At 41.0% G+C, this 25,734-nt stretch overlaps 1 protein-coding gene across 1 annotated transcript in view; it reads left to right on the top strand.

Annotated features, from left to right (window-relative positions):
- The first annotated feature begins 10,412 nt into the window (after window positions 1-10,412).
- The window catches only part of STMN2 (stathmin 2), a 78,837-nt gene continuing 63,515 nt past the window's right edge, over window positions 10,413-25,734 (top strand). The window contains exon 1 of the mRNA XM_019527831.1: window positions 10,413-10,629. Within this exon, the coding sequence (XP_019383376.1) occupies window positions 10,611-10,629 (19 nt within the window). The 5' untranslated portion in view covers window positions 10,413-10,610. The remainder of the gene's footprint in view (window positions 10,630-25,734) is intronic.

Raw genomic sequence — 25,734 nt, forward strand, 5'->3', positions numbered from 1 at the left:
GGGGGTGTAAGTTGTAGCTGTGTCGGTCTAAGGACATTAAGAAGACACGGTTCTTTGGGTCAATCTGATATCTTTTATTAAACCAATTGAATAGTTGGAGAAATATATCTTAGCAAGCTTTCAGATTTAAAAACTCTTTGTCAGGCTGAAGAAGCATCTGCAGTTGGTGTGTGTGATCTTCGTGAATGGAATGAATAGTAAAGAAGCCAAAGGCTGGGCTGCAGGCAAGAAAGCCAGTCAGTGAAAATGTAAATTGAAGCATCAGGGAGTGAGACAGGCTGGGAGAGGGAGTGGGGGAGGGGGATGTAGCAGGTAAAAGAGGAGAGGTACCTGAGGAGTCAGATGTCAGGCAGGTTATAGTGTTTCATAAATCCAATGTCTATATTGAGTACATGAGTTTTTATAGCCAGTAGGTTTCTGAAGTGAAGTTTGTATGCTTGTCTACAAAAGATTTTAATTTTAGTGCAGTTTTTGTCTCCCCACTGGTCGGCAGCAAGCAGGGACTGTCAGGGCCCTTCAAGCAATCAACGGGAAATGTTGGGGTGGCCACAGCATCCCAACCCCCCCAGTGCCGCCCCTGCCACAGCATTGCGGTCTGCCGCCTCCCCCAGGAGCCCCACACTGAGTGTGGGGCAGCACTGGGGGGGGGCCCATGTGGCCATCACCCTCAGAGCAGCCACCATCTGCCCCACTCCCAGTCATTCCCAGCCCACCACTGGGAAGAGGCCAGTGCAGCCCCCAGCCCACACCAGCAGCAGTCACCAGCCTGGCCCCACGCGCAGATCCAGGGGGTACATGCCTCCTATGCCCCCCCCCAAGGTTCATGCAGTGTCAGGAGTGCCCCCCCACCTGCCCTTGGCTCCCCCCACATCCCACCTAGGAGTCCCTTTCACCATCCCTGCCCCACTATCTCTCTCACTGTCAGGGCCTCAGTCTCCCCTGCCTCCACACACACACACACACACAGGCTTACTGCATGGAGGCTACTCCCCAAGCTGCCCGGCTGAATTCCTGGGCACCTGCATGGTGGCATGTGCAACACTCATTGGTGACATTATTGACTACAATGGGCAAAAAAAAGCCAATAACATTAATTTTCCTTTTATCTGTGCCAGCATGATATGTGACATATATATCAGTGCACCTCTAGACAGGCCCTCCAATTTTGTTTACCCAGGGCCACAATAAATCTTAATCCACCTCTAGACTTAGTTTTTATCTCACATCCCACCTATTAAACTCTACGAAGTCTCTTTTGAGCCCATCTGAAATGTATTTTTTCAAATGCTTGCTTATTATTTAGCTAAATTGGAGTGGATTTCACAGTGAAGGCAACAGGCTGATCACTGATACAAAGGCAGCCCCCCTACCACATTTCAAACCCTGGGTCTGAAGCATAGGGATGCCAGAGCATTTCAAAGAAAAGGTCACCAGACTTCTTCAACATGGATTTAAGACATGTAATAGTTCATTCGCCTTGGTCTTAGAGATCAACAAAGCATCCTGACTTAATTAAAAGAAAAACAGATATTCTTAAGAAATTCTTAACCTGTTAGCACATCTCCACTACCAATACAAAAAGCACCCCCATCAAAAACCATAAGAATCCATGATTCCTACACATGCCTTTCTCAAAATGTCACATATCTGATCCAGTGCCCTCATGGCCACTATGTAGATGAAACTAAAGAGCAGCTACACACCAGAATGAACCTTTACAGAAAACATATAAAGGATGGAGACACATACACACCATTATGAGCACATTTGTCACAGAAAAACCATCCCTCTATCTTCACTATCCTTGTGATCAAGGGAAATCTACTGAACACCTTTAAAAGGCAAACTTGCAAACGAAAAATCATAAATTGTCTATACACTAAGAACCAAGGAGTAAACTTTTATATTGGGTTTATGGAATATGATATTTTATCTAACTCCTGAATTATTTCCACACAAGAAAAGTAAGAAAGACCATCCTCCCTTTTGATAGGCCTTGATTTCCCCGTAATCAGCCTCTTTTATTCTGCTAATTGTGTGTCTGCTACCCAGAGAATCTCTCTCAATCCCTCCCCTCTGCTGTTTTTCACTACACTGTGCCTAACTTCCTGTGATCAGAAACCTGAGGAAGAATGTCTTGTATTCCAAAGCTTGCCTAACTTTATCCCAACTAATAGTTGGTCCAATAAAAGATATCACCCCAAGAAATCCTTGCCTCTTTCTGGTCCATCACACCCACAACTTCACTCTTACGCTAATGAAAAGAATAGCAGGAAGTCCTGGCTGCTATTCTTACTAAAATTAAATTAAATTTTGTCCCACTTCCTGGTCCTAGGAACTTCTCTATGAAACTAGTGATTCTTCCCTCGCCTGGCATAATTGCTGTCTTCCATTCTTGTCTGTTCTGATCTGCCATAGACTGCAGCTCTGAAACACACAGAGCTTTGTGGAGGGTTTCTGCTGCCACCTCTGCTGCTGTGACATCCAATCATCTTATTATGCAACCATTTTCCTATGGGACAAAGAGCTTTGCATGGGCTCTTCATCAATGAATGAATTTTACCAAAAAAGAATTAACTTTTTCAAGGCCTACTTTAGCCTGTTCAGGGTATTTTGATGTACCTGTATGTGTTATGGTAAAATTTCCATTAATTCAAGGGAAATTTTGCTTGAATCATGAACAAATAATTAAGCCCCAAAGCAGTAACTAATTCCTTATTTCAGAATCCATAACAATATACTCTTCACTTCCCTGAAATACACAAGAGAATACGAAGAAATTATGTTTATGAAAGCACAGACCTATACAGTGAAAATGGCATGTAATATATACTGAAGAGGAGCAAGTATGCAGTCAGCTTCCTCAAAGGAATGTTTGCTAAAAAGCCATAGGGAAAAACAAATAACCAGTCAACACAAATGTAGACAATCTAGTCATTCCAAAAAAGAATAACAACAATAGAAGGTTAAAACAATTGTGTGCATGTCAGTGTGAATAATGAGGAAGACATAAAGCAAAGCAATTTATTACACACATTGCAATGTACATTGCTTTACATATCCTTTGCTGTATATGGCATATTTCTATTTGCATATAGTCCAATAGGCAAGTTTTAATAAGAACAAGCCAACATATACTACTGCATTTAAGTAGGAAGGAGCTACTTACAAGAAACTTCCCATGAAAGGCCCCTTATGTCTGAAATTTCTTGCCAGTTGGGTCTGTCAATATTTACATTCCATTATTCTTAAAGGAATTTCATTATGAACCAAAGTTTAGAGAGCCCTCAACTCTCATTCATATGGCGCCTTTTGTTATATTTGGCCATTCCTCCTGTCTTTTTAATATATTCTCTATTCTTACTAATCTTCATGGCTATTTATAATTCCTAGTTTAGGAGAAAGCTATTATCCCTCTTATACGTAGGGACCACAGTACTATTAAAGCAGCATGCACAAAACTGACAGCATAAAGTCTTGCAAAATACTGCCTTAACAATACAATTCCACATTTACAGCAAGTGGAGTTTATGCCAACTGAGACCGATCACTTTTGCAGCTGGCTATTGTCTAGCTTTAACAGGATGATTTTTTGACTGCCTGTCCCCAATAGATTGGTGGTTTCAGAAGTGGAGTGATGCTAGTAGAAATGTAACAGCATTCTACCATTTTATTGAGGCAGTGTTGCATAAGTAACTGAACAGAGCACATAATTGTACTTCAAGAGTAAACCTGTGATTGCACTTTACATATGGTACAGCAACATATTTATATATGATTATATATATGTGTGTGTGTGTGTTTAATGATTAACCATTTATATTTGTATATATGTGTGCATATGGATACTTCTCTGTCTTTTATATTCAAGTCCTGCTTTTTATGCCTGTGTAGGCATGTCTACATGAGATGCTAAATGCGCAGTACTACTGTGCATTAGCACATCACAGCAAAAGCCATCCTAATGCACAGTAGAATTAGTCTAGTATGCATTAGCATCACACAAAAACTGCGCCAGCACTACTGTGCAATAGTGCCGATTATGGTGCATTAAGTTAGTACTTGTTACAGGTACTGAAGTTAGTGCACTGTAATTATGGCACATTAATGAATGTGTAGATGTGCCCTGTTATAAGCATGGCTGGTAGAACCATCTATTAAGGCTAGTGGACTTTGCTGTCAGTGGCCCGAACCCTCCTAGGGTCACTGGGTACAGGAAGGATGAAGAAGGAAAATTAAATCCCTAGGAGCCCAATGTTAAAGCTGTAGAATAGGAAGGTGTTTTTTTAAACTTGTTCCAACGAATAAGTCAGGAAGCCAGAGGGAGACAGTAAGACTGGAACCTGCCAGTTCATCGGAAGGTAAAATGGGGCCAGAAACTGGGGATTAAGGGTCATGAGCAATGATATTAGGACTAGAACAGGCTGAATAATAATAATGGGGAGGGGAGGTTAAGACAGGCAGGGCAAGGAAATTGGGACTTCTGACAAGGAGCATAGATTGAGAACTAGTACACGGCAAGGAAAGAAAGGGAAAAGAGACAGATCCATTGAGAAGCAAAGGTGTGGTTTTGAAGGGTCGGGGAAGAATGGAGACTAGCTATGGAAGGAGTGAGGACAAAGAACTGGTGGTTGAGGAAACTAGTAATGGCTAATCAATAAAGCTAGGACAGGAAGTGCAATAGGAGAGAATTAGATTTCCTGGACAAGGAGACTAAGCCTGGGATGACAAGCTTGCAGAACAGATACTAGGACTGTCTTAGTAAAAAGAATGGAACAGGGGCAGATTAGAGGAGAAGTGGCACAAAGAGGTAAGATAGGAAAACCAACAGAAGACTCTAGGCCCTACACTCCCTCCAGAATCAGGAATGGAAACCCAAATCCTGGAGTCTCACCATTGCTCTGCTGTCAACAAATGTATTTGAAACCTACTGGCAAAATGTCCTGCCCCCTCATGCATTTGTCTCTATATCTGATGGCTATGTACTACTGCCATGAGTTATTCCATTATCGCAAATGTTAGAGATCAGTGCAGTAGATTTAATGGTTCCAGCTGTGTTAATGGCCCCTATGAAAATCAATAAAATGCCACATGATAAAACTGAAATTTTCTTTTATTTCAGCTTGTTTGTGTAAACTAGAAAATTATACAACAAAAAAGTGCCATTTAAAAGAACATTATTAAATTGCAAAGTGAAACACTTAAAAATTTGGATATGCCAAAATTAATTTGGCTTCTTGTGAACATACATTATAATACAGTCTTTCATGACATGATTACATAAAACTTTTTTCCCAGAAGACCCATCTCATCCAGTGCACAGAACAGACCTACACTGGGGATGATTCTGGGCTATATAATAAAGGACACTTGATTGTAGGACCCTTGATTCATCTGCTCCAGAAGTTGGAAAATGTGTATTGAATGAGGTAAGAACTGCAGAAAATAAAATATGTTCCCATGGTTAAGGAAGTTGAATAATGACCTGGAGAACCGGATTCTATCTCTGCCTATGCCAGAGTTTCTATATGATAGTGGGTGCATGTACATGAGATGCTAGAAGCGCAGTAGACTAATTCTACTACATATTAGCGCATCAGCGAAAGACGTGCTTATGTACTAATGCACAATAAATTTAATCTACTGCACATTAGCATCATGTAAAAAACGTGTTGGTGCTACTGCACAGTAGTGCTGATTACAGCACATTAAGTTAGTACCTATTATTTCTGGGCATTTTTACACATTCAAGCTCCCGGCACTGTGATGCTTGCAGTTGTATAAGTGGCAAAATGCAGTACTGAGAAAATGGCAGTGGTGCACTTTTGAACTAAACCACATGGGAGGTGCTTTAGTTCAAAAGTGCACCGCCACTATTTTCTGTGCACTGACATGCATTTCACTACTTACACAACTGCATGTGACACAGCACAATGTGTGTCAGCTTGTGTGAGGAGCAGACTCAACTAATTGAGTCTGCTCCAAAGTGATGGATCTCCTGTGTGTTACAGGATGAAAAAGTATGTGTATAAATGCCCACAGGTATTAAACTTAATGTGCCATAACTGTGGCACATTAATGCATGTGTAGACGTGCCCACTGAGCAAGTCACCTACAGTGAACTTTTCAGAGGTGGCCTCTAACTGTGTGTTCCTCTGTTTCTTGACTTGAGTCAACTTCTGACTTGTGACCAACTCTGATTTACAGAAGTGCTGTGCATGCACAGCTGCATCTGTAATCAGGGGAGCTGTGCTTTGAATATACTAACTACTATACATTGCAATTTACTCTGAAAAACTGGGTTCAAACTACCTCAAATTTAAGCAATCAAAATTAGTTGAACCTTGTGATCTTACTCTCTCTGCATTTCAGTTTTTCATGTATGCAAGTGGGATAATCCTACACTTTCACCTCATCAAGCACTTTGAAAATCAATTCATTAATATTTGGAAAGTAAATACTATGTTGTGATTAATGTAGTGAAGAAATTAACCATTGTGTCTCCGTAGTGGGATTTAAATGGGGTGTAGTTAACAACACATGGAGTCACATGACAGAAAAATAAAACACAATGAGAAAAAATACTGACTAGCTGCCCATTAAGTGAAAGCTGTCTGCTCTGTCAGGGGTCCAGAGGAAAAAAGGTATGTGATTATGTTATTAAAGACAGTATCAAAATTCAAATCCACTGGGGAGCTGAATTAAAGTTTCAGAAGCAATCTTCACCCTGGAATTTTCTAACTTTTTAATATTTGATGGTGCCCCCTTAGCAATGTTCCTTTAATATAGTTTTAGTATGCAATAGATTAAAATAGACTAATAATTAAGGAGTTTCAAATACATTGGTTAAGATTGAGTAGACAAGAAAAATAATTTGAGAAGGCCTGAGAAAAATTAAAAATGACTAAAGGAAATTTTAAACTGTCGTGAAGAAGGTCCATAATACTTAATAGTGACAGTTATTGGTCTGTGGAAATGTTGCCCAAAAATAAACCATGAGAGCCTCTTTTTCTGAGTTACTTAACTAGAATAGACAAAACCCTGAAGAACTGGTAAAGCAATGAACTAAATGCCCTACTAGCAGTCTGTTCCATGTCTTAATTTCTAAGATTTCACTATATAATAATACTCAGGTCTTTTATAGCACCCATTTTCTTACAGTCCTGCACTAACATTCATCTTCTCAACACATCCCAAGGGTACAAATAATATTATTCCATCTAGCATGTGAGAAAACTGAAAAAGAGGGGGAGAGAGAGAGAGAGAGAGAAACAAAAAGGTTCAGTGATATGGCCAGAACCACAGAAGCCTATGACAGAAAGCCAGGATCAGAGAGTCTTGTTCTGAGACCACGGCCCTGCAGCCTGCTTGAAGTAATTAAGGAGCATCTCATTCAGAAACAAATCTCTCCACCATGCCCATTCATAAACCAAGATGCAGGCTGAGTGTAAGGAACCAGGCAAAAAAACCCAGGGTGCTACCAACGAAGAGCTTTAGCAAGCCACATGCTTTGGTCCACACATCACAGACAACAAATCCCTGGGGTGAGCACTGAAATCCTGATGCTTAATCACAGTTTCCCCTAAGATTCGTGTTAAATTGCCTGTAAGAAAGGGCTGCAGATCAGAAATGAGTGCTCAGACCTACTCCCCAGAAAGGATTCTCTTGCCAAGAGTTCGACGTGACAGTGATCCGCGTGTCATTTCTTGCACCGGTTTCTTGGCATCGAAATCTCTCCCGCACCCCATGCCCCTGCCCTTTCCAACCCCCTCGAGGCAGCCAGCTTTTCTCTACACGCCATGACAACATCATAAAGCAACCTGTTATTCTACAGCATGAACTCGCTCCGCAATGGACAGGGTGGGGAGGAGGGGGGTGCCTGCAAAGCAGCTGCGATGAGAAGAAGCTCTCTGAGTCTGGCTGCGCTTCCCCATCTCTGCCTTGCAGCGGCTGGCTCTGAGCTCCCCTCTCCACCGATGGTGGCCAGGCAAGCCAAGGGCCCAAGGGACGCCGAGAGGATGTGGTGGAGGAATCTAACCATTCCCTGCCCAACGGGGTCCGCCCCGGCCACCCAGCCGGGGGCTTTCCCAGCTGCTCAGAAGCAGCCGAGTTCCTCCGGGGCGGCGGGGTGGGGCAGCCCGGGCGGGTCAGCGGTGCAGCTGGGGGGAGCTGAGACACTGCTCCTTGCAGCCTCGACCCGGCCCCGGACGGCAGGAAACGCTGATCAGAGGATTGATCCAGCCGCATCTCCCACCGCTCGCTCCCGCCACGCCCCGGCAGTGGGGAGCGCCCAGGGTTCAGCACCGCGGACAGCTCCCGCCTCCCTGCTGAATGCGGGGACAGCGGCCGTGGGCGGGAGCCGCCCGGGCCCAGGTCTGGGCTTGCGGGGAGCCGTGCGGGGAGCAAGGGCAACTGGGTGCGCAAAGCGAGAGCGTCTGGCTTTTTCTCTAGGTCCCTGTGAGGGTCCTCGGCACCTCTGCTTCCCGCTCAACCCCCCTCAGGTTCCTCACTCCAAAAACTCCCCCTCTTCCACTCAGCCTCCCCACTCGCACTAGCTCTCCCCGCCTCCCAAGGTCCCCACCTTCTTCCATGTAGCCCTCGCCCCCCACATCGTGCCCCTTGAACACCGTCCCTATGAACGGCTTGCACAGCTGGATAAGGCAGCCGGCAGGTTGGTTGGTTGTGAGGCTGAGAAACACTGGGCTGGGCTCACTCTCTCGCCTCCCAGCCGGGTCCCTCATCCTGCCATAGCCTGAAAAAAGAAAACTGCTTCAGCAAGGAGCCATCTCAACATCCTCCATGCTGCATTATGTCCTCGCCGCTGGAAATGCACACAGCCCACGCCCATGCTCTACATTTCCATGGAGTTTTCTCTCCCCAAGCTACTTTCAGAGGCTAGTTCTCTGCTTAAAGAACACCCTACAGATAAAAAATGGCAAGCATAATGCCAATGAAAATGCTGTCCACACTTTCATCCTCTGGACCCTGCCTTAGCAGGCAATGTCCTAGTTTATTAACCAGGGTAAGGGAGAGAAAGAAGCGTAATCACACTGCTGCCTTTTCTGTGCTGAGCAGTGACACTGGACCTTTGCTTAACAAAAGGAAATTCTACTCAGTTATGAAAGAGTGGAAAATGTGGAAGACTAGCATATCTGGAGGAAAGGGAGTCATATCTCTGTTATGCTATGGAAAAAAAAATATTATGTTGCATATTTCTGCTTTCTCTCTCTCACACACACGCACCCCTGCACACCTACATATAGACAGGCCAGGGACCATTTTCCAAAAGTCCTTTGTTCTAAACTGGGAATTTGCTAGGTGTCTCTATCAGTATGGGCCACGGGTAGCTTCTCATGATGGGTAGAGCAAGGGTGCCTATCTTTGGGACAGGAAATACAGGATAAGAGCAGTTTGACTTATTAAAGTCCAGCAAAAGATAATATGATGGCTTTCGGTCTCTTAATCCCATATGCCCTGCTTTGTATGCTGCCAACACCCAGACAGAGATTTTTCTCCATAACTATAATAGAAAACATATTAGGGTGAAACCACATGTCCACCCAGACCTTTCAGGTCACTGCACACATTAAGTTGTTGCCAGCCATTTCATTGGGTTTCCTATGAGCACAAGAGGAAGCACTTTTCCACCTCACCTCTTTCCTCTCACCCCACCTCTCTATTGCAAAGATGATTTTTCCTTGCCATGCTTTAGCAATAAAGTTTATGATAAATATCTCCTAATACCTCAAGCCTGAAGCAATCTTCTTCCAGATGTTATTCGTGGGCAGGGCAGGTTATCCAGGTTCCCACTGGTTTTCTGAAATTACAGAAGAGAGAGGCTATTACCACAATCATTGATTAGTATTATTTATTTATTTTTTACATTTATCCTGCTTTTTCGTTTTCTAGAGCCCTGTGTAGATACTAATTAAGACAGCTGCCATTCTCTGGGTTTTACCACTGCATATGTCAGATGAAGCAGGAAAATATAACATAAATCTTAAAAGGCAAAAACTTGCAGCCCAGACACTGATGCGTGTGGTGACCATCAATGTACAATAATGTTATGGGTCAGAGGAAAAATAAAGGAAATAATTAAAAGAACTGTGGTTGTTAAAATGATTTGGGGAAGGGGGGCAAGCCTTCCTCCCTTTGTCCTACCCGTACAATAAAAATGTGTTAGAAATGCATTTGTGCATGTTTTACAGATAGCAACAGCAGAGCTTTCAACACCAATAGGCTTTTTCATGTAAGACATAAAACATTTGACATGGACTGTACTACTCGCAGCAGAGCCGGGGGGGAGACGCGTTCAAGGGCTGATTTCCATTTCAAACTGCATTCTGGCACTTTGTCCTCCAGCACCATTGGCGGATCAATATTTAATGCTTGGAGACTGTGGCTCTGCAGGAGTCATGTCAGGGGACCTCTAGAGCCAATCTGCTTGGGTGGAGGAGTGATAATTATTCATGGGCTCCTGCCTCTTGCTCCTTCTCTTGCACAGCTCCACTCTGCTGACTCAGTGCCTTATTCAGTCGTCTCTCTCTCTCTCCACTGCTGTAGCTGGAGCCCTTTGCCTTCACCACCTCTGAGACGCCGCACATCCCACCATGGCTAAAACAGCAATGGGTAAGAAACCGCATCTCTTTTTCTCCAGCCAATGCAATTTCCTAGGACTGTCAGCTCTACTGAGGCCTCCCTTGCGTGTTTAAAAAAAAAAAAAAAACCAAGACGATGCTAAACATTTGGGTTTAAGTCTTTTCCTTTTTTTTCCAATTAAAAAAAAAAGGAAAGGAGGTGGAGTGGGGGTGGGGGTGGGAGCCTGGGGACCTTTTGAAGTCCACCCAAGGATCTGCCCCTGGGGAGCTTTAGCCATGTCAGCTAAAGCGGGGAGGTGGGGGTTGATGTTAAAGCGTCTTATTTTTCTTGTCTTCGGTGCCACTCTGAAATAGCCAGGTTAGCTCGGCTCTTCTGCCCTGGGTCCTGCCTGCGAGCCCCGGTCCCTAAAGACAGTGTTTGAATGCGCGATGAGAAGAGCAGCTGCAAAGGGGAGCCAGCGGCTGGCGAGGCCGGGCTGCCCGGGGCAGGGCGGGGGCCCCGCAGAGCCCCGCCAGCCGCCCGGCGCTGCAGACGGACCCCACCCACACGACGGCTCTGCCGCCGCCTCGCGGCGCCCTCGCCCAGGGGCCAGGAAACCTGCCCGGTCCCAGCAGCAATGCAGAAGGGGAGGCGGGGAGGGGCAAAGGCTGAACGCAGCCGGGACAAGCCCAAGAACCCCCTGCTGGTCCAGCATGGGGCTGAGCCTGCTGCTGGCAGGACCGGGGGAAAGTAGGTCACTGCCTCTTCCTTTCCCCCCTCGTGGCCGGGGTGTTTTTGTAGACCAGGCTGCAGCCTCTCCACCCTTCTTTTGTCTTCAGTGTGGAGCCTCCAAGCCGTCTGGTTTGTGTCCTGAGAGCAAATCCTCTGTGTAAACTCACCAGCCCCACCCAACCCTGCACACCCACTCTCTCTGGCCCTTTGAATGTCTAATGCTCATGCTTTTCCCCGATCTTTCCTCCTTTGCTGCCTGAAGAGGAAGGCGAGGTGGCCAATAATTACAGTGGCAGAGCCCTGAAAGAACCATGACTGCAGTCTCTGATTACGAGGAGCAGCAAAACACCTTATCTTCTGGCCTCCTCCCCCCACCCCCAGCGCGCGCGCGCGCACACGCACACGCACACGCACACACACACACGCACACACACACACACAAGAAGGCTGATTGAAATTAATTTTCTGGACCTTCTGGGGAGTTGCCATGATGTGAGGCTAACCTAAGAGGCACTAGAAAGACCCTCACCCCTTTGTTTAACTGAGACTGCAATTAACTGCTGTATGGTGGAAATGGGTGGAGAACTAGGAATTGCAGTGCAGGGTGTGGAAAAGATCAAAATGCATTAGCCAGCAAGTCAGGCTTTCAAAAGGATCCAAACATCAGCAAATTTCTGTCCAATTCTTTTGGTGGAGCGGAACAAAACATGGATGAAACGTTAGAAATCAAGATATCAAAACAGTTTCCTATTACGCTCACACACACATCCCACAAAATAATGAGGGAGACATTTAAACTACGGTGTCTCCTTCTAAAAAGAAACAAATGCCATGTATATGAACACTCAGCGTGGGATCTCTTTGACAATAATCCTGTTTCAATCTTGAGCATTTGTTCAAAGTTAACCTGAATGTTTCCGATGCTAGCTCTACAGTATTTCAAAAAAAGAAACTGATACCGTTTCCTTGATCTGAAAAGTGATCAGTGGGGATGGCAGAGCTTCTAACCTGGCATTGGTACCCCTGGGAAAAAGGCATGAGACAGATGTATATGCAAATAGACTGAGTCAAGAGCTGTGGGAGTCTGGCCAGCCCTGCAGTGCTGAACACGCCATCCCCTCCCCATTGCAGCAATCTGGTAATCAGTATTGATAATTTGTAGTCAGTTGGAGACTGATCACTGCAGAAGGCCCCTGTTAGGAATTCTGTCCCCATGGAAGAAAAAGCCTCTTCAAGCTTTGATTAATGTTCTCACAGAACACAAGCATAAAAGGTTTCTGTGGCAGGAAAGTGGTTAAAATCGTTAGATTCATCCAGATTGACTGTTTCCAGACTGCCTATTCATTAGTTCCTGATTAGAGCTACATATTTGCTATATTTGCATATTTTTTAATTCCTTAAATACTAATTGCATTGCAACTTTAAAGAGCTATTTTTTTTAAAGTAAGAAATGTAATTAAGGGCTAAATAGCTTTTTTTTTCTTTCAGTTCATAAAAAAGAAATAGTTCCGTTGACCACTTTTTTTAGTCATTATTGTGATATATATTTATTTTTATACAGATTTAGGCATTTTTTTCAGGCATTAGAAGATACCTGTGTTGTTAAATTCTATCAGGGCCTTTTTATCTATCCTGACTAAAAGGTATAGTAATCAAAAGTGGAATATGTTTTCTTCACCTAATAATCTTTATTTCCATGTGAAAGAAAAGCCTTTCAGATTCTCAGTTCCTGTAAAATAAGTTACACTTGTTCTAGACCAGAACATAAAGCTTTTATCCATTTGCCCACTGAGAGGGTGACAGTGCTTTAATGTATTTTCTGTTATATACTATAAATGTTACAAAGCATTAAATATAACAGTCACATATACCTGCCATTGTAGTCAATTGAAAATGTGTCATCAAATACAGCTCACTCACCATTATGCTTAATTTAGGGTCCCTGTCCAGCAAAGGCACTTTACCAGGTTAGGCATATGAGGAGTCCTATAGGCTTGAATATAGCTATTCACATGCTTCAATACCTTGCTGAATGTGTGCCTATATTCTGGAACATAATTGCTGGTCTAACTTGACCTCCTTACTCAAGCACAACTCCTGACGACTTCATGAGGATTTTTGCTTGAGTGAAAACTTTAGGGGTCAGGCAACAGTTTGCTTTAGTACTGACACAGCAGGTGACTTTTGTTATGGGGGGGTTGTTCATTTTATTTAATTTGCACAAATAACCTGACTATATGTAGGACTAATATTTATTTTACTCTTCACCTACATAGTTGTTGACACATAGTTCCAAATAAAATCTGAATACTTTTGATGTGTTTGTTCATATATGTATAAGACATGTTATATATGTATAAACAGAGGTAGAGGATACTATGGGCTACACAGATCCAGCCATTTTCTAAGATCCAGGGAGGAAAAAGCATAAGAGTTTAATGTCATTAGAACTCAGAATTGTATCTCGTTCTGTTTTGGGCATTTTAACATGAAATTATGTGCCTACCAAAGTCAGACACACACAAAAGCCCCTTTTGCCATTAGGGGTGTTGGTTGTAGCCATGTTGGTCTAAGAATACAGACAGACAAGGTTCTTTGGGTAAATCTGATATCTTTTATAAGACCAACTAAAATAGTTGGAAAAAATGATCTTTGCAAGCTTTTGGGTACAAACACCCTTCTTCAGCCAGAAGAAGCGTTTTTTGCTATTAGCACTCTTGCACATGTATTCTTTCTGCAATTTTTTCTAATACAAACATATTGGAAAAGTGTAAATAATACCTTAAATTTTGCTCCAGTTCAATTCCAAAATAGCTAATGAGCACTGGAAGGGTGAAGGTTGGGCAGAACTGTGACATCAAAGAAGCTCAACCAGTCATACCTTAGCTCACCTGCATATTACACATTGATAACAGTGTTTCAGAACTCTTCGTCCATCTGGAAAAAAAACCCCTGGTTTACAGGCACACAGTTGGGTGCTACATCCCAATGAATAGGAGTTAGCTGTTAAAAATGTTTTCCAATAACTGACCATTGCGTTACTATTAGAATCCAACACACAATTATATACATGCTGCTAAAAATAAGTGCATAGTTATTTAATTCAAATATTTAAATTATGTTGGATAATGTTTTAATAACTAAGTGCTGTGGCCCTGATCCAGCAAAGCACTTACATATTTGCTTAACTTTAAGTTCATGAATAGTTCTGTTCACATCAATGGGCCCAACTGTTGTTTGTTTAGGGTTAGATATGTGACTAAGTACTATGTTAACTGGGAACAAAAATACGTTCTGGCACATTTTTATGCCATTGCTAAATATACAAACCTCCTCAATTTTCAAGTGATCCTTCATAAAAATAATACAATCCAATATTGAAAAATTGTTTAAATATTAATGTCCAATTAATGTACATGTGGACAATTTTAAATATTAATAACACAAAATATAGAAAATAAATAAAGAGGATCTAGAGAAATTTTGTCTGAATCTAGAGGGTGCAAGAGCAGGTCCTATGGTCCAAACATTGAACTTTAGCACAAGAAAGATGCCCAAATCCTATGAGATTTTTGATCACTTAAAATGGGGTGTGGTTTCAAAAACGTTATAGAAGAAATTCAGAGTTTTAACTATTTTGACTGTTTTAAAAGAAGGCAAGTCTTTGTTTTAATTAGAATTTAATTGACAATGATTTTTTTAAAACCCACTTACAGAGTTGAATAAATACTGCTTTTTTATAACCCCTCATAGCATTTTTTCACAGCCTCTCTCATTTATTAAATCATCTCATGCTTATTAAGATGTCATATAATATTCAAAGAAAAATTCAGGAAGTTGACATTTCTAATGTGTTCATGCACTACAAGAATCTCCTCAAGCTTTCATGCCAACCAAAACTGCAGTCTCCAAATCATTTATTTGTTCATATCAGTTTTGGAAGCACTTTCATGAGCCATTAATAGAGATTCTAGTTTTATTTTAACTTCTCTTTGTATGCAATGTAATACTGTATTTCTCTAGATTGTACTTGATGTCAATGTTCTTTATTATGAAGTAATGACTACACAGGTAGTTAAAGTGACAAGTCACTGTATTTTTCTAAGATAATGCTCATATTTATTTCTTTAAAAATTAAAATACTAAACTAGTTCTGTCCTCCAAGTTTGGAAAATGATACCATTTATCAGAATTAATATTAAAGATCTTCTATATAATATAAAAGGCTGAACTAAACATGCATACTAGTGTATTAGGATAGCACTTACAACTTTAAAGATTTGCACAACTATTAACCAGTTAACATTAACCCAACACCCTGCTAGTGCAGGTAAGTATCATTTCCAAATTCATGAAATTTTGCCCTGTAATTCATCCTATTCAACCCATTCAAATCAACAACATTCCATAACATATAAACCAGGGGACAACTGAGCCCAGACAGAGTGTCCTTGGTTTTGCCTACCCAACTTAATTCACCTCAGGCCTAATTTTGAAAGATGTTGATTGTCCACATTTCCAAAGACAATACTAGTTGCAGATGTTCAGCAACTGGGGGGCGGGGGAAGAAATCAGACCCTGCAGGTCTTAAATTAGGCACCTTAAAATGAAGTCAATCAATCAATCAATTCTAATGAACACTAGGTAAAAATTATTTACCTAAATTACTTGCCAAAGCAAGTGAATGGTAGATTCACCTTTAGAATCAGGAGTGTTGAAATGGGTTCCAAGACTCATGATCTAGGTGGAATTAAGGACATAGAGACCCTGAGGTCCTCAAGACCCCATGCATGTTGAGTATTTTGCTTTTCTGCCTAGATCATTGGGCATCAGTATTTTCCATAATGGCCTTTGCAGAAGTTCCACCTCCCAAAGCAATTATTTCTGGAAGAACAAGCATTGTATTGCCAATCAGTGTTGACAGGCTGTTTCTTTGATAAGTAATCTCAGAAATTTACACTCATTGAAATAAGGTAATAAAAATATTCTATGGCTACTATCATTAGGTGTTGCAGATGAATATAAAAAACATTTGTTTTATAGCAGTACCAATGAAATAGATTACATAGGTGTCATCTTTGGATCTGAGACTCTCCAAACCAAAGACCAGATCCTGGCCCATTGGAATCAATGTAGCCCTGCATGGAACCACAAAAACTAGTTAGCTAGTTTGATAGATATACTACAATACATACCAAATACCTGACGCTAGAACTGAGCCTTGAGGCTATGTATTCCTTTGATTCGGCCAGGACTGCTCAATATATAATCAGTGTTAATCTTAGAGGAAGTGTTAATTCCTCTGTAGACAGTAGCTAACATCTGAAATGTTAGGTATGTACAGCCACACACCCAGACACCATGTTAGAGACATACAACACAGCAGCCCATAGTTTCCCACAAAAGTTAATAGAAGCTATAGTTTCTTAGCATCTTTGAATATCAAGTCTTTTATTTAGGGGCCTAAATACAAATGCAGCAGCGTGATTATAGATATCAGTCTTTGAAAACATTCCCTTCTTGGAACATAATGTGCAAGTATGAGCAAAACTCAACATGCAAACCTCCTTTGTGGATGTTTCATTTTTTATCACATTCACGTTTTCCTTCCCCATCAACAATATGCTAACAATAGTATCTTTTAAGAAGTGAAGATAGATTTAAGCTACATTTAAAAGGTTATACAATCAAACTGGTATATAGAAGAAACAAAACATTAGACTTTGTGAATCAAATTTACAAGTAAAAAAGTGAAGATTCATTAAACCAAGGAGAGAACATGAGACGGTGCTTCAAACTAGAGATCAGAGTACTCACTTGGGAGGGTGGAGACCTCCGTTATGGTCTCAGCTTTCAAAACTGGTTCTGTATTTCTATTGAAAGAGTTATTAGATACGATACCGAAACTGTCCTGGGAGCAGAAGCTAGACATCAGGTCTCCTGGGAGATGGAAAATATGGGCTTTAGCTCCCTCAGGATGAGGAAAGGGAATTGCATTTATGCATTTCTGTACAGAACTTGACCTTTTGGGTATCTGAAAATTCTGACAAACAGTAGGGTCTGAACAATTTTAAGTCACAAAATGTATTGCCTCTGGAGTTTCAGATACCTCCAGAGTCAGGCAGCAGTTGTGTGGAGTTTCCTATGGTCACCATTTCAACTTAAATGCTCATTTTCTTTCCCTTCTTTTTAACTGCGTAAGTCTTTTATTGCATCTTCTGACGCTTCATTTTTTCTCATCTATAAAAGAGAGATAGTACTATTCACTTACCTCATAGCTGTGATATGAAGTGACATGTCTTAATACATGGATAATTTTTTTTGTTCATCTGATGTTATTAAAGTTTCATAAACCACAATGAACAGAACAAAACATATGACAATTGTTTTTCCAAAATGGTGTAAGTCCTGTATTCAGATTCCTTGCAGTGCTCTTTATAATCCTCAGGATAGCACTGGTTAAAATTAACAGATAAGTTTTTAAAATGTGTTACTGATACATGAGTCTAAATTCTTACTTTGCAATATGTTAAGCAATGTATTATTCAATATTCTGGCTATTCTTCCTCTGACAAAATTTCTATAACCATCTCATGTTATTATTGAGATTTCCATTACAGCATCATTTACATTCCTAAACCAGATCAGGGCACTATTGTACATGAATATATAGACAGTGGTTGTCTCTACCCCACAAGAATTCAAGCCTTGAAGTTCTCTAAATGTGTACATGAAAGAAGCTTCCCAATGGGAATTTAAAATGTAACCTATGAATCAAGCTCCATCATTTCTCAAAGACATTTAATGTTATTGCTTGTGTGACCCTTTTTATTAGTCCTCATTAAAAAATGACAAGTAGCTATTTTGTAAGTATTTGTTCCCCCAAGAGTTTCATGCAAACATAAAAAGCAGTTTGTTGGCATTCAGCACTCATTTTCATAGTCACTAGAAAATACAGTCTCTCTTTCACTTGAAAGTCTACTATTAAATTGCTGTGCAGAAGACTCTGTATGTAATTCCAAATATTGTTCTGACTAGTCTTAACACAAAAGGCTATTTTTAAACTAAGAGATCCCTTTTTCCTGTGCTTACAGAATTTTAGAGATTTTTAATGCTGTCAAGATTGTTCTTGACAGTTTGCAGCAAGCATCTTACTGTGCTTTTTTTAAAGATCGGTAGTAGGCAATTGCCACTCACACTCATTGTTTAAAAAAAGATTCTTCAGTATTTAATTGAAGGCCTACACATTCTCAAGCAAATGGCTTTGTCCTGAAAAAGAAGGTATTACTAAAATGACTATTCAATAAGTATAATTTTAATTATTTTTGTGAGGAACATTAGTAGTATGAGATGCTTATTTGAATTTAAATCTGAATTTAATTAGTTTTAAATTATTCTCTAGTGAAGGTAAATTATGTTTATTCATTAGTCAGATTTCAGTGAGACAAGGCAATGAACCTGATGAACATTAATGTGTACTGCTCTGTATTGAAAATGTAGAAAATTTCACCCTCTAGCGGTGGAAAGTCTCAAAAGCAAATATTCTAATATCAAGCATGGGGGAGATACTGTAAATGCTGGACAAACTCTTTAACCTACATATCTGATCCAAGCGTACACAGAACAACTTTATCTAGCATGACATTGCTCAGAGTCCCAAACCTCTCCAGCACAGAGGATGCAAATATTACTGCGATATATATAAATTTTGAATAGCACAGTAAAAATAGAATGCTCAGTCCCGTTCCCAAGAGAAGACAGTACACAAAACAATTACCATAATTCTACAATTCTGATTAATATAATGTTACATGAGATGGTGTTTCATCTAGTTTTATGTATATAATTCCCAGGTTTTTGGGAAAGCAAATTGAAAAATAATTGTATTCAGGTCTAGAAGGGAGTGTGACCTAATGACAGGAGTGATTCCCTAATGTGATTTCTTCTTATCAGCCTATTCCAGTCTTCCATTCCCTATTCCCCAATTATCTCAGTCCTAGTAGCCTCCTTCCATAGCCAGGTCCATGCTCCCTATCCAGCTGCTAGGTTTCCCCTTCTATCCCCTTTTAGTCACAGTCTACGTCCGTGGTTTCATTAACCAGGTTTCCCTGTCTCCATCTAGTTGGTCAGTCAGTCTCTGTCTCCAACTTGTTATTGTTCTGATTGAATCTTCCACCCCTCAGTTGGCTGTCAGTCTTTCCCATGCCCCGGTTTCTCTTACTGCACCCCATCTTTCCCCCTTACCAGATTTCAGTTCCAATCTATGGATGCTTTTGTCTCACGCTGCTTTATTTACAACCCTAGAGTCAGCTCTTGCCCCTCTACATTTCAGGCAGGAAGGTTCCAAAGCCTACTCAAAGCTAGCTAGGTGCCATAATAGGAAGACGAGAGGGCACAGAAGGAGGCTGTTGCCATGCTGGCTAATGATAGTTTGCTTATACTCAGTTTGTAGTGGCATACGCCATTCTGAAAGTCTCCGAGCTCTCAGTTACTGTATTTGCACCACAGCTGCAAAGAGAAGCCATGCAGGAAATGTCATCCCTGGCCCACCCAATCCTGCAGTGGAGCATGCACATTGTAGACAGAATCTTCGTAGACTTTAGTTGCCTGATTCTGATATGTCTCTCCTAAACATGTGTGACTCTCAAGCTTATCACTTAACTAAATTTGGGTAGATTTTCACAATAACTGATAAAAGGCTACCTATATCCTTGCCAAATTTCAAGCTAGAGCTTGGTGATGCTAGCCTCTCAGCTAAACAACTGGAAAAAAAATTGTAGCATTGGCAAAACATCATATTTTCCCTAAGTTTTGGTCTCAGAAACCTCTGAAGCATGTTTATGCTCTCAAAAATAAAAAAAGAAGAATTATCTTGAAGCAGACAGCCAACATGGAAAATTCCAGCTTGAATTATTATAATTTAGCAAGGTTAGAAGCAATAGAGTCCAATCACACAAAAATGCTGAGGAACCTACAGAATCCATATTTTCTGATGTGATGTCAGAAAAAATATATATTGGCAGTCTTTGAAAAATATAAACAGGGTTATTAATTATTATTAATGATAATATTTAAAGTATATTAATAAAATAAATGAATGCTTGGAACATAGTTTCAGGTGACATAAACCTACTGTAAGGGAACAATATTGATTTATATGAGCTGAGGTCTGGTTCCATTCACTTAGCCTTGTATCAAGGACTCTGTAGCAGGTCTACAAAATTGGCTCAGCTTTGGTATTTTGAAAATGGCAAAGATGTAGTAATGAAGAATTGTTCTTAACATGAGACCTTTTAATCATGACTGGAAGGTCAGTCATTAGTCATTCATGATATTTTTACGCAGTGCTGGAAAATGTGAGATACAAGCTGAAACCCAGTGTTGAATAAGGCCACTAGCTGAAATATGCAAAAAGAAGCTACTGTCATGCTAGCTATTGATAAGTATGCTGATCCCGGGTTTGTACCAGCACACATTGTCCTGCAAGTCTATCCACATACAGGAAGCAATAAATCATTTCCAAATATATTTTAAATATGCATTGTATGCTGTGTTGCAAAGATGACTGAAGCAGGGTAAAATTCTCACTAACAAAGCCATCTGAATAGTTTCATTTTAAAATTTAAATTAAAACTTTTTCCCCCAATGTAAAATTGGGAAGCAGGGGGAGGAACTAAAAACTATGACAGATGCTTTGGAGAAGGGAATTGAGAGAAAGAGGTGGCAGGGTGGGGCAGAGGCAAGACCATGCACACACAAAAGCTTAGATCAAGAATAGGCACCATGTCTAAACAGCATGCCTGAATTATTGCAATTTGTGCCTTTATGAATTTATTTTACATGTGCACAAAGTCATTGCAGTTATATTATGCAAATCATATCAAAACTACTAATACTGAAGAAGGCTACCTCCAACCAGTTTCCTTTGCTCTAGTTTTATTACAGTAAAGGTACACCTGAAGCCATCTCAACAGTAGTTACTTTTCTTCAGGTGAATTTAGTCAATTTTGAGTAATACACCAATTTGTTTGCTCCACCAGCAAATAAAGATCCACATAAGACCTTGTCATGAGGGGAGATACATTTTTGTTCCCCTGAAATTTCCATATCTTCTTGTTAAAGAATACAATAATGTTTATATTCTTTTTCTTATTACAATGTTTATCTGTGATACATTCTAGAATTATATTATTAAATGCTACCATTATTAAATGCTTCAATCCATTTATAGGGAGCTGGGAGAGCTCATTAGTAGAAACATAAATAAGGTAATTATTAATGATAACTATACCATTACTTAAGTTTTAAATCCAGTTGATAAATCTGAAACCATGTGATGACACTACCATTAAGAATGGTCCTAGAGATCACATTAGAAAGTACAGTAGAAAGCAATGCAAATAAGTTTTCATAGTTTCTAGGGTCGGAAGGGACCTGAGCAGATCATCTAGTCCGACCCCCTGCCATGGCAGGAAAGTGTACTGGGGTCAAACGACCTCAGCAAGGTGTTCATCTAACCCCCTCTTAAAGACCCCCAGGGTGGGAGCCTGCACCACCTCACTTGGAAGCTGGTTCCAGACTCTAGCCGCCCTGACCGTGAAGTAGCGCCTCCTGATATCCAACTTAAACCTTCCCTCCGCCAGCTTGTGCCCGTTGTTCCTGGTCACTCCTTGCGGCGTGATTTCTATATTTTGATTAATTATAGAATGAAAACCTGAACCCAGCATAATCACAAGGAAGTCTGTAATGGACTTAAGTAGCATCAGAATTTCATCCATTAAAAACTGAATTAGTAATGACATCTAACATAACTCAGCATCAAAACAGATAATCTGAGACCTACTATAGTTCACATCAATAGGAATGGAGATACAGGCAGTCCTCAGACTTACAACACAAATCTTAAGGTGAAACATTGTAACTCAGAACAAATTTTCCCATAGGAAACAATGTTATAAATGGGGGATTCAATCCCGAACCAAGGCCTGATACCCTATTTTCACCAGAAATAACCCAGAATTTTGTACTCAATCAATTATAAATGAGTATTATAGCTACATGAATGTATGTATATTGTAAATAGCAATCATATTGATTTGGAAGGACTTCTTTGAGGTGACTTTGCTGGACTTTTTGAAAGGCTCTTGGTTGGACTTTTTGAAGTGTTCTTGGCTCAAGTCTTCTCAGGAGTCTTGGCTGCAGGTTTATCTGGAGTCTTGTCTGCTTTCTTAAAGAAAGTGTGCAAGGAAGTTTGAACAGATGTAGCAACACAGCAGACTTGTTTGCTGGCGTGGTATGGCATCAGATCAAGCATTGTGAAGTTGAAACTAATGTCAGAAAGTTGAAAAGGTGTCAATTTATAAATGTTGTGAGTGCAAAGTGTTGCAACTCAAAACACTGTAAGTCAAGGACTGCCTGTACTTCATGTTGTAAGAATGCTACAGAGCATAAGCTGTCTCTGATATATGGGCTTGCTCTTTTTGGCTCACATCTCTATGGAACGCAACCAAAACTGAATTACTGTACCATAACTACACTGTATTCCCTCTCCACTGTAATAGAAGCTGAATATTTCACCCTGTTCTGGAAAAGCAGTGGTATTGAAGAAAATTTGGACGCCTTCAAACCATTACCTACATTTTTTTGCCTGGTTGTCCTCGGTAATGAAGGATTTAGGTGGCTACGTTTGATCCAGATCTACGGTTTTCCCTTCAGGTCATGAGGTGTGACTCACAGGAGAGGTGAAATGTGACACACCTCTTTTTTCCCAGGCCATTTGGCTGCCATGTGTTACGGGTCTTGACCCATCTTATGGCAGGACTCAACATTATCTGATTCCCAGTACTGTGAAACTGGAAGCTTTACTAAACAAATTAAAATATAAAACAAAAGATGTTCAACAATCAAATAAAACTATCTAGATTTTTGTTTGGGTTTATTTTCAGGTTGGTTTCTGTTTCTAAATGTGCCAAGTTCTGGCTAATATATTCACTCCAATAGCTGCATGCTCTGCTTCCAGTAGAAACTCAAGGTTCTTTTCCAGTAACAGGATGATATATATGAGCTGAAGATCAGACAGACCCTGGCTTTGCAACATTTCCAAAACCAGTTGTCATTTTAGACTATGCAGACAATAAAAACTATGCCAGCTGACTTAAAATAATCTTATCCACATGAGCCTTTATTCACTTCTAGTTCATTTTTAGCAAATACATTATTGGCCAACTCTCAGAACTTTTACAATGGTTCTCTTTACATCTGTAGCCACTCATACTATCTCCCTACTCTGGGTGTGATAGCATCCATGCTCCCTGTACCTCTCAACCCTAACCTATGCCTCTGCATATTCAGTGGCCAGGTCCATGAAGAGAAAGTCTAGTCAACAGAGTCTGAGGTTTTACTGCATCTCCCAGTATTCCACTTCCTTTGTCTGGCCTTTCTGCCTAGTGTTCCTTCACTCGTGTTGTCTGTGTGTTGGATTTATTCCTGCCTACTAAGTCCTCTAGTTCTCTTTCTCTAGTCCAATCCCCTCCTCTTTATGCTTCTTAATCCTTCTGGATAGGCCCTGAACCAAGCTGGCTTTCCTTTTGGCCTGTTAAGCTTCACTCAGTTTTTCCCATAGGCTTACCAACAGTCAGTGCTCCTGGGTCTGTCTTCCTCCAGCAGGAACTCTACCCATCTCCCAGGTCAGAGCCTTTCTACTTCCTCATTGTTGGGTCGTTTCCCTTATATTTCCCTTAGGAGCATATTTCTCTTAGGCCTCCAGCCTGTCTTGTTCTCTTTAAAGGACCTGCCATTTTCCCTTCTAATGGAAATAAAAATGGCCCTATTACAATATCCTTTGTAAATACTTTTGCCTATGGGGCATATGTCATTTCACAAGCAATGACACTTAGGCGCTTGGACATGTTTAGGCAATCTCAAAAGTAAGTCTGCATTTTAATGTTCCAAAAAAGTCTTTCATTAATTTAAAGCACTTAGAAGTCCTCAGTTCGTAGCTGTTTTTGCCACTGATTTGTTTTTCAGCCTGGCAATAAGGTTTTTTTTTATACAACAAACAGAATTAATGGAGGTAGCAAAATGCCTGCAGGTTCACTGATGATGCCTCAATTTCTGTATAATCTGACTACTCTTTGGTGCACTGTATAGTACTAGGTAGGACCAGACCATCTATTGAGTCTTTTGCTCTACAATATGGAAACTGCTCCCTTGCAACCTACTCCCCTTAGCACTGAGCAGAAAATTGTTAACATACCAAAATATTTAATTCTGGAGACATGCCATTGATACACATCTATGAAGAGATGGATTTTCACTTTATAATCCTGAAAAATTCATACCTGACTAGTCAGGGCACCCTGAAGAGTTACAGTCCACTGCTTGTTGAAAAACCTGGGAAATTATTACTTCCTTTTCCAGGTCTTTTTAGGTTGCTCTTTCACAGCATCTTTCAAAGCAAAGGGACTGATCTAACTACAAGTATGTTAGGAACTAGAGGAAAGTCAGAGAAAGTGTGGGTCCCTTACTGAAAAGGGAGGCAACCTAATGACAGATGATGAGGAAAAGGCTGAAGTACTCAATGCCTATTTTACCTTGGTCTTCACAGGCACGGTCAGCCCCCAGACTACTACACTGGGCAGCACATCTTAGAGAGAAGGTAAGCATCCCTCAGGGGTGAAGAACAGGTTAGGGACTATTTAGAAAAGCTGAACATGTACAAATCCATGGGGCTGGATAGAAGGCACCCAAGGGTGCTGTGGGAGTTGGCTGATGTGATTGCAGAGCCTCTTGCCATTATCTTTGAAAATTCATGGCGATCAGGAGAGCTCCCAGACAACTGGAAAAGGGCAAATATAGTGCCCATCTTTAAGAAAGGGAAGAAGTAGGCTCCAGGGAACTACAGACTAGTCAGCCTCACCCCAGTCCCCAGAAAAATCAGGGAGTAAGTCCTCAAATAATCAATTTCTAAGCACTTGGAGTAGAAGAAGGTGATTAGGAATAGGCAGAATAGATTCACCAAGGACAAGTCATGCCTGACCAACCAGATTGCCTTCTATGATGGGATGACTGGCTCTGTGGATGCAGGGAAAGCAATGGACATAATATACCTTGACTTTAGCAAGGCTTTTGATACCAACTCCTACAGCATTCTTGTAAGCAAGCTGAGGAAGTATGCTTTGGATGAATGGACTAAGGTGGCGAGAAAGCTGGCTGGATTGTCAGGCTCAACAGGTAGTAACCAATGGTTCAATGTCTAGTTGGCAGCCGATATCAAGTGGAGTGCCCCAGGGGTCAGTCCTGGCACCAGTTTTGTTCAATAGTTCATTAACGATCTGGATAGATTGCACCCTGACCAAATTTTTGGATGACACCAAGCTGAGAAGTATAGTAGACATGCTGGAGGGTAGGGCTAAGACTCAGAAT

This window comes from Gavialis gangeticus, unplaced genomic scaffold, assembly GCF_001723915.1.
Source record: "Gavialis gangeticus isolate Ggan-Ray unplaced genomic scaffold, GavGan_comp1, whole genome shotgun sequence".
Classification (NCBI taxonomy): Eukaryota; Metazoa; Chordata; order Crocodylia; family Gavialidae; genus Gavialis; species Gavialis gangeticus.